At 48.9% G+C, this 16,285-nt stretch overlaps 1 protein-coding gene across 2 annotated transcripts in view; it reads left to right on the top strand.

The window, feature by feature from the left end:
* The window catches only part of Zdhhc14 (zDHHC palmitoyltransferase 14), a 262,492-nt gene extending 256,804 nt beyond the window's left edge, over positions 1-5,688 (top strand). Inside the window, exon 9 of one of the 2 annotated variants that reach the window (XM_021186298.3) lies at positions 4,613-5,688. In XM_021186298.3, coding sequence (XP_021041957.1) covers positions 4,613-4,969 — 357 coding nt within the window. In that variant the 3' untranslated portion in view covers positions 4,970-5,688. Of the gene's footprint in view, positions 1-4,567 lie in introns of both variants that reach the window. The other variant, XM_021186296.2, reaches the window with a different exon arrangement.
* The last annotated feature ends 10,597 nt before the right edge of the window (positions 5,689-16,285 follow it).

Here is a 16,285-nt window from a genome sequence, read left to right as displayed (position 1 = left end):
ACTTCTTAACATTATCCTCTTTACTTCCACATGCATGTGCACACGCGCACACACATGCACACACAGGCATGTGCACACGCACACACATGCACACACAGGCATGTGCACACACATGCACACACAGGCATGTGCACACACAGGCATGTGCACACACACGCACACACAGGCATGTGCACACACAGGCATGTGCACACACACGCACACACATGCACACACAGGCATGTGCACACACATGCACACACAGGCATGTGCACACACATGCACACACAGGCATGTGCACACACATGCACACACAGGCATGTGCACACACATGCACACACAGGCATGTGCACACACATGCACACACAGGCATGTGCACACACATGCACACACAGGCATGTGCACACACATGCACACACAGGCATGTGCACACACATGCACACACAGGCATGTGCACACACACGCACACACATGCACACACAGGCATGTGCACACACATGCACACACAGGCATGTGCACACACAGGCATGTGCACACACACGCACACACAGGCATGTGCACACACAGGCATGTGCACACACACGCACACACATGCACACACAGGCATGTGCACACACATGCACACACAGGCATGTGCACACACATGCACACACAGGCATGTGCACACACATGCACACACAGGCATGTGCACACACATGCACACACAGGCATGTGCACACACATGCACATTCACCACAGATAAATAAATGTAACTTTTAAATCCTTTTTTAACCAACAAGAGGTACTAGAAAGTAGAAGCAAAGGTCAAACAAGCAAGAGGGCGCGAGGATATTTGTATTGGGCATCTCCCGAGAACACAGGCTGCTTTCCAAACCATAATGTTCTCAAAGAGGATCCATGACCACGAGAGTTCATCCAGTCATCACCCTTAGAATTTGAACAGTATGACAAATATTTAAAAATTCTGACCTGAAAAAGTGTGTATGTGTGGTGTGTGTGGTGTGTGTGTGTGTGTGTGTGTAAAGTACAATTATAGCCCTGCATAATCCTGATTCATTCGATTCCATTGTTCTAAGGAGATGTTTACTGCAGACACTATTTATATACTTACAGTACGGAATTATAAATTCCAGTGTACAGAGCCTGTGGTTCGAAACTGATAAGATCCCACCCTGCCCCAGTTCCGATCATTAGAGCAGATATGGGCAATACCTCCCAGAAGTCCATTTGCATGAGTCAGGTGGCTTCCCAAGGCTGCAGGATTTCTCAGCCCTTAGGTTCACAGTTTCAAACCTGTGCTCGTCAGAACCTCAGAAACCTAAGAGAGGCAGAGGGGGGGTCACGAGGCGTTTACACATAGGTCCTACAACCAGAGAGTGCCCACAGCTATGCCTACCCAGCCATTAAGGTGTTAAGGTGTTAAGACAAACGTACGTAGAAGTCAGGGTTGAAGTAGACACTTGGAAAGACTTCGGGTGCCTTTATGCAGGTGTGTGTGTGTGTGTGTGTGTGTGTGTGTGTGTGTACACATACCCATGTATATGCAGGTGTGAGTGTAAGGTAGGTTGGAGCAGAGGTGAGTGAGGAGATCGGAGGTCAACGTTGGGTGCTGTTCGGCCAGCGCTGTCTATCTTGTTTTCTGAGAGTCTCTCACTAGCCTGGAACTCAAAAAGTCGCCTGGACTGGCTGGCCAATGAGCCCTAGGGTCCACCCGTGTCTGCCTTCCCAGCTTTGGGCTTGCAGATATCTGCTGCCATGCCTGGCTTTATTTTATTTTATTTTATTTTATTTTATTTTATTTTATTTTATTTTATTTTTTAGCATGGGTTTTGGGAACCATACTCAGGTCCTAGTGTTTGCGCAACAAACACTCACCAGCTGAGCCTTTCCACAGTCCAGATGGCACCCAGTGTCACCACAGAAATCTATAAAATCTATAAAGCGTTTGCAACAGAGTTCCAGCCAGTGACAGTGGCACTGTGCTTGCTCTGCTTTTAGCAAGCCATGAGTCTGCATGGGAAGCCACCAAAGGGTGAACTGCAGGAGGGGACACGGGTGTGGGGGCTGCACTGCTGCAGAGGGCTTCTGGGAGGGGAAACACTCAGCTGCAAAGAGCGAGACCTTGGAAGGGAACAGTGCCAACAAGAGACCTGGCGCTTCATGGTGCCCCTGGGTACATGGTTCCCCACCCCCACCCCTAGCCCAGACCTGGGATAGCTGTTTAAGTCAGCAAAGTGGTGTTTGTTACTACACATCTCAGAAGCCACACCAACGCCCACACTGGCAACCACATTGTTTAAGAAGGTTCTATTGGGTACTCATAAGCTCTGCTGCCTGGCTCAGATGGGGAAATGACTGGGGGCGAGAATGGGCCAGTGATGGGGGGATTCAGAACACTAAGTGACAGGGCATTGTGGCTGCACGTGCGATCCCAGCACTTCTTTTTCCTGGGAGTCTGTAAGAAGCAGTCAGAAGACGTGGGCTGGTCCCTCAGATAGAATTCGCCAGTTACTTTCCAATATGAAGGATTTCCTTCAGTCAGCAGAGACGAGTACTCTGGTCCTTCTTTAGTGATGGCGGATGGTGTGGACATGAGCAAGAGTCCTGACTGTACCTGACGACAGCAAGAATCTGTCATCCAGGAAAGGCCACTGGTTGCCCAGCTGGAGCCTTCTGACCTGCCTTGTGGCCCAGGCTCATTTGCAGGGTACCTGTGGCACTGTGCCTAGCTTTCATAAGCTGGGGTATTTGAGGAGCCAGGATGTCTCTGCCAGCAGGAATCTTAAATGGTGATTGTCACAGAACAGTCTTACAACGTCTCTCTCTGAGCCTGATATCCTGGAAGCATATGTTTAATCAGTGAGGCTGCCCCATCAGGGCCAAGCTCATGTGCTATGAAAAGCAGACGGTAGTGCCTGGGCATTGCCCTGCCTGCTGCCCTGGAAGATGAGCGTGCTTCTCTAATGCTCTGATAGCTCTGGTGTGGGGCAGGGATGCTTTGGAAGACTGGACAATGTATACGTTAGTGGCTCATGGAGTTTAACCAACAGTCGTTCCAGCTTCTTTTCCCAGTCTTCTCATCCCTTTGAATAGCAGCTCCTCATTCAGCCCCCCTCCTCCTTGCTCCCCCCAGTCCTCCTCTCCACCTCCATATTTCCTTGACATTCCATTGGCTGGGTGGACCTGATTCCCCATCCCCAAGGCTGTCATCCTCTGCTGGGGCTTCCCTTTAAGTCTGGCTCCAGCCTGGAGTCAAAGGCTTTAAACTTCTAATAAACTACTAACTCCTTGGGGCCTCAGCCTTCTCTTCTAGGCTCATGGACAGGGCGGGGAACTTACAAAAGGCATGCTCTGGGAAGGGTGCACACACAATGGGGCATGAAATAGAGATCTGCAACCTCAGACGGTTGCTCTCTCTACTCCCACTAGGGCTGCCTTGTATGTGTTCCCATGGGCTGCCAATGATGAGAGGCACCTCTGGTTGTGCCTTTTAGCAATAACAGGGCTATTATTATGTAGTTTGGTAGTGACTTAAAACTCAGGGACTACTAAGCCAAGTAAAGCCAATATTTACCAATATTTACACATCATGTGTGGTAGTGGTTGGTTTGCTTAAACAAACAGCTTCATGCACTTGATCCATCGAGGTATGATGTCTTGAGTAGCCCCACCCCCAGCCCTGTGTGCCTTAGGGTCCTTTCTATGTAAAGAGAAGAAGCATGCTTGTTCCCCCCCGAATAGGGCACCAGTGGGTAGTTTGACCCAGAACCCATACTTGTGACTCCTCCTTGCTCTGTAAAGCTGCTTTGGAGCCTACTGTGGGGCTCTGAGCAAGAAGGAGTTCAGGATTCTCCCATTCTGCACAGTGTCTCTGCTTGTTCTGGAGCTTCTACACACTTCAAAGCCAGGGTTGGCAGAGCAATGGGGATCCCCATCCCACGTAGAAATACAGTATGTCTCACTGCCATGTGACATGACCCACCTGTAGTCACAGCACACAGGAGACACAAAGAGGTCTCAGGAGCAAGCTGGCTAACTAGACTAGCTGCGTTCAAGTGAGATTCCCCCACCTCAGTACATAAGCCATAAAGGAAGACACCTGATTTCAGCCTCCATACATGTAAGTGCATGTACTCGCGGACACACACACACACACTACTTGTACACATGCATACATACTTGCTTGCACATGACAAACAAATACATACACAGAAACTAAAGTTCTCAAACTACAAGAAGCTGAGGTCTCTATTGCTGTGGGTTGGAAATCCTGTGACCCTTTTCTGGGGTTGCCTATAAATGACATCCTTTAAGTTGGAATGAAGGGCATAGAGGTTATAATGTCACTAATATTGCACCCTGGAGGCCCACAGAGGTACCTGCTCACTAGAGTACTTTATTCTGCCACACAAGTGTGTATATGTCATGTGCTGGGGTCTCTCCTAATGTCTGTTCCTTGCCTCTGCCTTACTGACAAGACACTAATGGTTTCTCTTCTCCCTCACCTACCCTCCCCCGTCCCACCCTCTCCTTTTCCATCTCCTTTCTTTCTACCTTTTCTTTGCTGGCTACCGCTGCTGTTCTCCAGTGCGACCAAGACCAGTGCATTCAGAGCACCAAATTCGTTTTGCAGGCCGCAGCCACGCCCCTGCTTCAGAGCGAGCCCAGCCTCACCAGCGAAGAGCTGCATATGCCTGGGAAACCTGGCCTGGGCACCCCATGTGCTAGCCTGACGCTGGGCCAGCCCACACCACCCTCCTCCATGCCCAACCTTGCCACGGAGGCCACACTCTCAGACATTATGCCCCTTAAGGATGAGCATGGGGGCCATCAGTTTCTGACCCCAGATGAGGCACCCTCACCGCCAAGGATGCTGGGGGCAGGCAGCCCTCTAGCACATAGCCGTACCATGCACATGTTGGGTCTGGCCAGCCAGGACTCCCTGCACGAAGACTCCGTGAGGGGCTTGGTAAAGCTCAGCTCCGTGTGACCTGCATGGCCAGCCCTGGGGACCACAGGTGACAAACAAAAACAAATTACTGGACATAGCCAAGAGGACGTTTTGTTTGGAATCTGCAGAGTGGACCAGGGAGGGAAGACTCCCTCAATGGGAGGAGCCTGGAATTGAAAGAGGCAGCGTGGATGCAGCGTGCAGCGCCCTCTGTCGGCTGCTCTTGGGATAGACACGAGGAAAGTTTTCGACACTGGTGGCCAGACTGAAATTGGACTTAATGTTACAGCTACTAATTGAAATCGACCCGCCGTTCCATTTGTTCATTAAAACAGAACGAAACAAAAGTCCCAAAGGGAAAAGCCGGCCAGACATGGGATTGCATGCCACACTATAGTCTGTGTTACAGCAGTGGTATTCCAGAAGAAAAGATGTTTCTCTGTTTTCCTTCTTTTTAATCTTGTGATCCTTTCCAATGTGACAGACTGAACTCGGTGGGTAATGCCATCCTTCGCAACTTACTGGACTTAGCTGTATGAGGATGGGCATTTCCTGATGAAGAGGGTTACTGAGGGGCATCCCCTGTTGCAGAGGGCACCTGGGGTCCATCCTGCCCTGGACAGACATTTTAACCCTCTGTCAATGCTTAGATGGATGTCATATTGTGCCACCATGGGGCAGTCCTCGCCTCCTGTGTGACGATGACCTTCCTGTGGACAGCCAATAAAATGACTCCTCTGTTATTTTCTTGATCTGTATACAGTTGTCAACAGCTTGCATGTAGTTACTTATTTGTTCACATTATCTCTGGTAAGGAATAATTCAGAACAGCCAAAGTTGAAATCTTCATGTTGTGGGTTATGGTTCGGCTTCTTAGATGGGAGCTGAGCTTGCTAACAGTCCTCAGCCCTTAGCACCCACCTTCCTGAGCTGTTTTTAATACAGGCTTATGGGGGTTTGCTATGAACTAAGGGCCACTCACACAGCAATTATGTATAGTAGGTGGAGGGAGGGGTACCCAGGATGTTGTCTGGCTGTCTTCTCGGTTCCATGTAATGTTGGGGTGCTACAGACCTCATAGGCACACCTCATGTTCCTCATGAGGCAACACCAGTCCCACCCTGGAGCTGAGGTCACATAGATCACACATGGAGACAAAAACAAGATGGCGGCTTCACTCCATCTGTCACCTGGCATGTTAGGGAGCCAGACTATCCAGGAGGAACTGCAGGAAACTCACCAGCGCTCTGCAGCCTTCATTCCCAGCCCCACATCCAATGGCAAATCCACAGTGCACTGTGTGACTCCGCACCAGGTGCAGGTCTCATTAGTATAATCGACACAATGTTACTGGGGCTAAAACCAATTCCATTCAAGTCAGACAATTGTCATGCTGAAAAGTGGCTGCTATGTCTTCCTTGTGACATCTCCGAGTCACCTTCACTGTTATGCCCTGTGGCAGTGTAGAAGTTGGAGAAGGTGAATCGTATGTAGCCATTTTTTTTAAGTTTTCTAGACCTAATTATTTGTACTTTAAGACAGAACCACACCCTGTCAAATGCTCCACCTATGAGTAGATGTCCACAAGGCTCCTCCTACACCTTGTCAACCACATCCGGGCCCCCACCTGCTCCTTACCCTGGACCGAGTGCGGTCTGGTCTTTTCCCAGTTTCTACCCTTGGGGTGGGGTAGGGGAGTTAGTCTTTATAGATACCTTGGGGTAGGGTGGGAGAGCTAGTCTTTATAGAGTCCTTTCATTCCCGATACTCCTAATATAGTAGTTGCCCATTTCCTGATACCAGCCTCCCTTTCCAACAGCCCCATTTTAAAGATTCCAAGAAGCAACCATAAGTCACTGAATACAGTTGCCCCTCCATCTTCCCTTTCAACTGTGGATTCAACCAACCATGAAAATATTTGCGGGGAGGGCATCTACACTGACTTGTGTGTCTGTCTTTCCATGTTATTCAATTGCACTGCATTGTGTTAGATATAAATCTCCTAGAGATGAGACAATACCCACAGAAGGAGGTTTGTGTGTTCCATATGCAAACATTGTTCAGTTTTACTAATAGACCTGAGCTCCCATGGGACTCTGGAACCAATCCCCTAAGGACACTGAGGGACAAATATACTTCTTATCACTCACCCTCTTCTAGCCCCATCCTCCATACATATGTGGTGCCATTTTTCGAATAGGGGTTTGGGGACCTTGGTAAAAATGAATCAAGACGGTTCAGGGACAGGTGGTGTGGAACTTGAATAAGACAAGTGGCTAAAATAATTGAAAGTATAAAGCCCACAGAATGCCACAGCCCTTTCTTCCTGTTTGGAAATAAGCAACTGGGCTCTTAGGGCCCCACTTCAGTGGTGGGGGTGAGGGGCACCATCCAGAGAGGTAAGTGGCCTGCATTTCCCATTAACTGGGTCCATCTAGTGTGGCTGAGTGGACCTTGGCATTCTAAATGCTTCGAGAGAGTTAGCAATCGATTGGCTGCTAGCTAGAAAAAATAAGATAAATATTTTACTATGCTATTAAGGTTTGGGCCATTAACACACATAGGAGCCGAGAGCGGGTAAAGTCCATCTGCTTCCCATTCTCCTACCGAGCACTGGGAAATTGGATTTAGCCAGAGCACCCTGGTCCAGATCTGAGAAGGGTGATGATGGCTGAATGCCTGCTTCTGAGCAGACAGGCTGACATGCCACTCTGTGCCAGGGGCAGTCAGCACAGTACCACGCTGTGCCCACTTGAAAAATGTTCATTCCAGCTTTGGATATGATTGTTCAGCCTGGGAGAATGATGTTATATCCCACCCCCAGGCAGCAGAGTGCCAGCTACCTGGTCCCACCCAGTGTGTCTCTCAGAATTACCCATACCACCAAGTCTGTTATGTCCTTGCCTGTGTCAGCCAGGGACACTGACATAAGGTGTGAGGTGCTGCACGAAACTGCAAAACAAGATACAAACTCCGTTGTGCAAGCCATGTGATGCCAAGCCCTGAGTGGGTAAACCTTAGCAGGCTTCACACCCTAGGCCTGGATCTTCTCTAGACTAAAAGCAAGAAATGAATGTATTCAAGTTGTAGTGGGTGTCCTGGGCACAGGGCTTGGTGACATCTCCAGGAATAAGCCAGAATGAAACTTTTCAAGGGCTGCGAAGAACCCGCCCATCCAGCCTCAGCACCTGCCCCATTCAGAGCCGAGCCTACCCAGCATCCTCTTGGGGCCTTGAACCAGCTGCCTCCCAGCCATGGCTTCAGGCTGGAGCTCATTTGGCAGGTGTCAGGGGTCTGCCTGGATATGAATTAGGATCTTTCCTACCAGGGGTTTCTGTTCTTGTCCACACCAGGATATCTTCAGCTCATTGAGTTCTTCAAGTAAGAAGAGCATAAAGAGAAATAACATTGGGTATATTTTCTAATCAATACCTCAAAACTATTCTGAAGGCTGAGACTAAATTAAATTGATGATTATGGTGTTTGTTTGTTTTCACCAAATTCATCAGTTGTGGGAACTTACCACATCCCTCATTCCTCTCCCTCTATCTCTCCTTTTTTCTTAGTTCCCTAGCTTACATGCTCTATACACAAGCCCTTCACCTTCTCAAATGCCTCCCCCAACGCACACACTCCCTCCCCTCCCCTCCCCTCCCCTCCTCTCCCCTTCCCTTCCCTTCTACAGCCCAGTAGATTTTCAAATATAACTGCTTGGCGCAGTTATCTAGCCATTAAAAAAATAATCGAGCAATGGAAAATTAGATTGGTTGACAGCAGCCCTGTTTGCAGTCACGAAACTAGATAAATAGCTTCAACTGGAATAATTATGTATGTGGGGGGCGGGCAGATGTACCCATCTGCTAAGAAATCAGCTTTCTTTAAGCTGTGGGTGTCAGTGTTTCCATTGAAAAACAGCTATAGAACAATGCAGAAAGCCAGCTCCACCCCAGCCCCTCACACGCGCCCACTCGTCCTCATCCACGCCCCTCACACGTGCCCACTCGTCCTCATCCACACCCCTCACAGCGCCCACTCGTCCTCATCCACACCCCTCACAGCGCCCACTCGTCCTCATCCACACCCCTCACAGCGCCCACTCGTCCTCATCCACACCCCTCACAGCGCCCACTTGTCCTCATCCACACCCCTCCCACGCGCCCACTCGTCCTCATCCATAGCCCTCCCACGCGCCCACTTGTCCTCATCCACACCCCTCCCACGCACCCACTCGTCCTCATCCACACCCCTCCCACGCGCCCACTCGTCCTCATCCACACCCCTCCCACGCACCCACTCGTCCTCATCCACACCCCTCCCACGCGCCCACTCGTCCTCATCCACACCCCTCACAGCGCCCACTCGTCCTCATCCACACCCCTCACAGCGCCCACTCGTCCTCATCCACACCCCTCACAGCGCCCACTTGTCCTCATCCACACCCCTCCCACGCGCCCACTCGTCCTCATCCATAGCCCTCACACGCACCCACTCGTCCTCATCCACGCCCCTCACACGTGCCCACTCGTCCTCATCCACACCCCTCACAGCGCCCACTCGTCCTCATCCACACCCCTCCCACGCGCCCGCTTGTCCTCATCCATACCCTCCCACGCGCCCACTCGTCCTCATCCACACCCCTCCCACGCGCCCACTTGTCCTCATCCACACCCCTCACAGCGCCCACTCGTCCTCATCCACACCCCTCCCACGCGCCCACTTGTCCTCATCCACACCCCTCCCACACGCCCACTCGTCCTCATCCACACCCCTCCCACGCGCCCACTTGTCCTCATCCACACCCCTCCCACGCGCCCACTTGTCCTCATCCACACCCCTCACATGCGCCCACTTGTCCTCATTCATACCCTCCCACGCGCCCACTCATCCTCATCCACACCTCTCCCACGTGCCCACTCGTCCTCATCCATACTCCTCCCACGTGCCCACTCGTCCTCATCCATACCCTCAGCCCCCCCAAAAAAGCAGATAGCAATTAGGTTTGGCTACTGGATTTTTTTTAACCCTAATTTATAGTGACTTAGAAAATTAGCTTTTACCAAAAAAAAAAAAAAAAAAAAAATTAGCTATCTTCTCAGGTGTGCAGTGTAAGTACAGAAACAGGCAAATAACGGTCAGTGTGCCCTTGTCAGTGCAGGTACCTGTTGCGGCCTGCCTGCAGTCCACAACACGAACGGTTCAACTGAGAATGGCAGTTCGAGCTGAAAAGAGAGGAATCTAGACAGGGCGGAAGAATGAATGGAGCTAAGACAACATTCTGATCAAAGCTCAATTTTACTATTTCCAGACACTCAGTTATAAAGGAAGGGGGAGGGAACCCAATATCCCGCCAAGTAACTCAGGGTCCAGTAGCAGGACGAACACGTGTGTGCCTCCAGGCAGCAAAGGCAGGGTCCAGCAGTAGGCGTGGCAGAACGAATGAGCAGGAAGCTCCACCCTTGAGCAAGCAGGTTCCAGGCTGGGGGAAGGGAGGCCACATCTCCTCCCATTAGTTAACAAAAAAGAAAGGGCTGGCCTGAGGTAGAAAAATTATCTATGCTAAATAGTTCTGCCTGAGTTCTTAGGGCTAAAGAAAAAACCTGTTTCCATGGGATTCCCTAACTTTTCTAATGGTAAACTGTATTTGGCTAAGACTGTCTTTATTATCCTAGTAAACCACTAACAGAATAGGCTCTGACTTTATAATGCTAATTAGTGCTGAATAGGTAACTACCTGTTTGCATTTTAAGTAGGGCGTTGGAACCCTGGCTGAGTTTAACTAAACAAATTTAGAATAACACTGAGCTGATATTCCTCCGCAATTTTTGATGACAGGCAGGGAAACAGGGAGAAGGGGTAAGACTGGCTGGCTCCTAGTACAAGGCCAGTTGGCTTTTTTTTATTTGGGTGGGAGGCAGTGAAGGGCTTGCCCTTTCGACAGTAAGGTCTCCAACCTCTCTCCCCCCTATTAATTAAGTTTAAATAGGCAATGCTTAACAGAGGTGATCAAATGATTTTCTCATCCGTAGATGAGTGGGCCTTTAACCTTGACTTGGGTGGACATTGACCTGATTCCTCCCGTGAGCGTTATAACAACTCACATCTGTGGCTCTTGGTATCTTTTGGGGAGGGGAGGCAGAGCCTTAGGTATTTTTGGTTTTTAGCTGGAATCAGATACCAACCTCCTTCAAATCAGGTGTGTCGCACAGGGAACTCAGAAACGGTCAAGCTGGACCTTCCCTCCGCAGTAATCTCCTGCGCCAAGCAGTACCCATACTGTATTCATATGATTATGAATCAGTACGCGCAGTTCTGAGCGATGCGCGGTCTCTATATGAGACTTGTCAACCTCAGATTTAGCAAGGCCAAGATAAGAATTATGTCAGTATTAACACCATGGATTGTGGTTAAAATAGGAGCTGGAAGTCTTTTCTCCTCATCCCTGTTATTCCCTAGCCTGAGGAACTAAGGACACCTTGCAGTAACAGCAAGGGTGAAAAGCCAGAGGCCAGCTAAGGGACTAAGCCCATCTCTATCAAAATAAGAACTAATCTCTGTAAATATTTGAAATTTCTACTTCCCTAGCTCTCCTGGTAAATCTAAATCTTATCTCAGACTGAAAGCCACGTGCTGGGATGTCCTTGGAAGGGAGATTAGCAGTACCACCTGTTTGCTCTTAGGGGAGGAGAACCGGAGAATGTGGATTGACCTGCTTGAGAAAAGAAAGAAATCTAAACAATGAGAGAGTAGCAAGGTAAATTTTCTTTTTGGAGAAGTCAAGGTACTTTATTTAGATGCAAATTGTAAAGCTAAAGCTAATCTCCGGCCTCCTGTAGGGGAATTGGCTCAGAGGAAAACAGCGTTTCTGGGAGCTTCCACTCCCAGCTGAATTCTAAGCACAAGAGGAATTTTAGTCTTTAGAATGATACTTACGAGAAGAGACAGAATCTGTGTTTACCTGACGAATTAATCTCTCTGGTAGCCACCGTGCTCCATCTTCATCTCGTGAAAAAACACAAACCGAGCCTCTTCCCCAGATTAGAACTGGATCCGGACCCTTCCATTCATTAGTCAGGGCGTCCTTCCATTTTACCAATGCATAAGAATTAGAAGTAACTGGGTGCCAGTGGCGTTCTGCTGCAGACTGACCTTTAATGTCAGTTTGCAAAAAGTTTAGGACAAATAAGGTGAAGGCAAGATGAGCCTTTGGTGACCTTGGGGGATATAGATGCCCCTCTTTTGTTTTAAAAAGCCAATTCTTTAAGGTGCTATGAGCACGTTCAACTATTCCTTGTCCCATGGGGTTGTAAGGAATTCCAGTTTTATGTTTGATACCGAATTCTTTACAGAATGCAATAAAGTTTTTACTAGAATAAGATGGCCCGTTATCTGTCTTAATAAGCTTAGGCAACCCCATGGTATTAAAGGCTTGTAGGCAATGATCAATTACGTTTTTTGAAGCCTCCGAAGCTTAATCTCAAACTCTAACTTGCTTAGCCGTGTGTCCCTATGAGTAGCACCTCCCGAAGTGGTGACTATAGGTGAAGCGGGAGATTCGCAAGAGGACCAATTCTCATTAAGGTAATGGGCAATTCCTCTATCTGAGTGATTTTTGTTAAAATTCAGTCCATCATCAGAGTTTCCACATTTATCAATTTTTGAGTTAAGAAGATCTTTTTCTGAGGAGGCCTTCTCTGATAGGCACTCCTCCTGAGATACCGCAAGCTCCGCCTGAGGGCAATTTAGCCCTGGAAAAGTTGCATCTTTCATAGCATCATTTACAAGCGCCCAGAGGCCTAGGGTAAAATTATCTGTCTGAGCGATATTCAAGGCCTCACCAACTTTCTCCCAGGTTCCACAATCTATCATTTCTTCTTCCTTGAACCATGGACAACAGCTATCTATCTTATCTAAAAAGTTTCTTACTAATTGTACTTCAAGCCTTACTCCTCTGGCCTGAAACAACTCCTGAAAACTAAAAACAACCGCCTGATCCATGACTTTAAACCCTTCCTTCTTCCACCTAAGCAGCTTTCTAAAAAGCTGCGGCACACCGCCTGTCTCCGTATCTAGTTCCGATTAACGAGCTGCTGACCCAAGCAGAAACAGTGTTGGGTTAGCACTGATTCAAACTTGATTCGTATCCTACCGCATCCTCAGCAACACTTTACAAAACTGAAATTTTAGGCTAGCGCTAGCATGTGTACCTGTCCGTTGCTCCGATGCTCCGATACAAAGATCCTTTCCTTTCTTGTGGAGCTCCACACAGCAGTCGTTTCTCTTAGCATCCCTCTGCCATTCTTCAGGTCCCTGTTCTGGCGCCAACTGTTGCAGCCTGCCCGCAGTCCACAACACGAACGGTTCAACTGAGAATGGCAGTTCGAGCTGAAAAGAGAGGAATCTAGACAGGGCGGAAGAATGAATGGAGCTAAGACAACATTCTGATCAAAGCTCAATTTTACTATTTCCAGACACTCAGTTATAAAGGAAGGGGGAGGGAACCCAATATCCCGCCAAGTAACTCAGGGTCCAGTAGCAGGACGAACACGTGTGTGCCTCCAGGCAGCAAAGGCAGGGTCCAGCAGTAGGCGTGGCAGAACGAATGAGCAGGAAGCTCCACCCTTGAGCAAGCAGGTTCCAGGCTGGGGGAAGGGAGGCCACAGGTACCAAGTTCCATTCTGCTTTTCTTTTATTCCTATAGTCATGGTCACAAGGCAGGCCCTGAAGCTCTAGCATCAAAGCCACATTCCAGGAAGAAGAGCTAAGGCCAGGAGCCTGCTTCCTTGAGAGAGTGCTCCCAGAGTCCCACCCCCACCCCACCCCCCAGCCCCAGCCAGACTGCTCCATGATCAAAGTGAACTTCCACCACCACTCCTGGACAACCATGAAACTGGGGCATATGTTTTCACTGGACACATGACTACCTCAAATCTTGGGGTTCTGTTGGCAAGGGAAAGGGGGAATGAGTACTCAAGAGATCCATAACTTTTCCCCCATATTTAGTAGGGGAAAAACCCTCCAGCATGCACTTAATGTCTGTTAGCAGGCTCTGCATTCGCCCACCTATGCTTCACTCCCTAGAGAACTCCTAAATGCTAACACAGACCCACCCGGCTCCCCTTCTCTCTTACACTCTGGGAAGGAAGAAGACAGCAGACAGAGGCTGTTCTTAATCCTGTTTTGAGAAATCTTGTGGGCAAACATATCTGTTTGTGGCATCTGTGTTTTCTGATTGTGATCTAGTCTGCGGATGGAGATTTAATTAATTTCTTAGGTCAGCCTGGTAGCTGACACCTTCAGGGGCCACCAAAGATTGCTCTAACCTTGTGCTCATTGATATTCCAGGTAGGAGCCTTCATATACCTGTAATATCCTCAGATTGGGTTGAGGCCCCAGCAAGACCCCCTCCATGATACGGGCAATAATATCTAATCCCAAACACACCAGTGTAAATGTGAAGAGTCTCTTTATGACACACATAACCATTCAGGTTCATAGCACACTCGTGTGAATCTCTGTGCCCATCTCCTCTTCCCTCCCCCTGTACTGCACAGGGCACCCTGTAAAAGAAGCCACCTGCCTCCTGGACCAAGCAGCCTAGCTGAGGTTTGGTACTTTCCACTGTCCACTGGACTCTGCATCTTCAGGAACGAGCGTGTGAGCTTCCGCTGCCTGGGCTGGTGAATCTGCCCATCCTCACTGGTGAAAGGCAGGGGCTGGGGCTGCCATTGAGTTTCCTTACTCTTCACCAGGATGACATTTATGACCAAAAGTCTTCCTCGGCCCTTCTCTCCCATCGCTGTTGCCTGTCACTGAGATGCTGAGGAACTCCACAGCAGTGAACCAGGAAGTAGGTAGGTAGCCCATCAGGCTGGGACAAGGCCATGAAGTCACTGCAAGTCCAGGATGCTCATGAGTGAGACTCGGACACAGGTCTGTCACAAACCTGCCACCTCCTGGACACAGAGACAGTGGGGGTTACCAGGGAGCATTCCATGAGTATGTAGGATTTTAAGGATTTTTGAGGCTTCCCTTTAAGAAATAAAAGAAGGGGGTTCCTGTGTAGCCTGCTTATATAAAGAATAATCAGTTATAAATCACGACCAGTCTGGAGGACTTAGCCCCACCCAACTCTTGTAAACTGCTCCTGATTCTTGACTCAGCCTAGCCCCAGCAAAAGACACAGAAATCTTTCCCTCCAAGACCATCTCCAGTCTTCCCACCTAAGCATTCTTACGGGCCAGAACATAATCTTCCTATCAGATGGAATGAATAACACTAGAATTGCAATAGGAAACATGGATTGCTTTGCTTGTGTGAGGAAAAATGATACAATCGGGTTGTAATAAAAAAGATATTTTCTAATCAAGCTCTAAAACAAGCTTTGAAAAAAATATTGATCCAAAATGCCCACCCTGTTCCATCGTACAGAAAGGAATCCTGGAGACCAGAGAGCCCAGCTTTTTTGTTGTAGCAAAGACATGAGATGCCTATGAGAGAAGACTTGTTTAGGCTCATGGTTTCCAAGGCTCGGCCCATGGTCATTTGGCTCTGTCACTTTCAGACCTTCAGCAAAGCAGAACATAATAGCACAGAGTATGGTGGGGCAATGATGCCTACCTCAACATGGCCAGGAAGCAAAGACACAAGGAGGAGCCAGGGTCCCCCCTCCCCGTGTCCTTCAGGGGTGTGCCCCCACCACGGAGCTGCCTTCCGTCCCACCACTTCCCAACAGCTCTATAAGCTTGGGAACAGGCTCTTAGGACACAGCCTTTCAGGACTATCTAAGACCCAAACCACAGCAGAGCTGAAATATCATATCCAGGGCTTCAGAACATCTCAAGACAGTGAACGCAGAGCCACGGCCAGTGATGATCCAACCTCATTAAATAAAAGCAGTTCCCAGCTTTGAAGGCAATACCTTCCATGGCACATGCATATATTTTTATTTTATGTGTATGGGCATTTTGCCTGCGTGTGTGCCTGGTGCCATCGGAGGCCAGAAGAGGGCGCCAGAGCCCCAGGAACTGAAGTTACAGATGTGTTTGAGTTGCTATGTGAGTGCTAGGAATCAAACCAGGTCCCCTGCGAGATCACCCAGTGCTTTTAAACCACTAAACCATGGCTAAGAGAAACTACCCGAAAAAGCAAAACTAGGTGTACGAATGAAAAGTCGTAATCTCCATGATGAGATCAACTGGCGTGTAGTACTCCATCAACAATGCTACAAGGAGTTTCCAGATGTGTCTGCCAGTGTCTTTATTTACCTCGCCCTGGCATAGAAACAGTTCATGTCTGCCAAGGTCCACACAACACACTGTGCCCACTGAAAGATTACCCTTACCAGACAGGGTTCTG

Source organism: Mus caroli, unplaced genomic scaffold, assembly GCF_978045245.1.
Source record: "Mus caroli unplaced genomic scaffold, Mus_caroli_1 scaffold_18, whole genome shotgun sequence".
Classification (NCBI taxonomy): Eukaryota; Metazoa; Chordata; class Mammalia; order Rodentia; family Muridae; genus Mus; species Mus caroli.
Note: the sequence above shows the minus strand (reverse complement) of the source record. Positions and strands in the feature narration are given on the sequence as shown.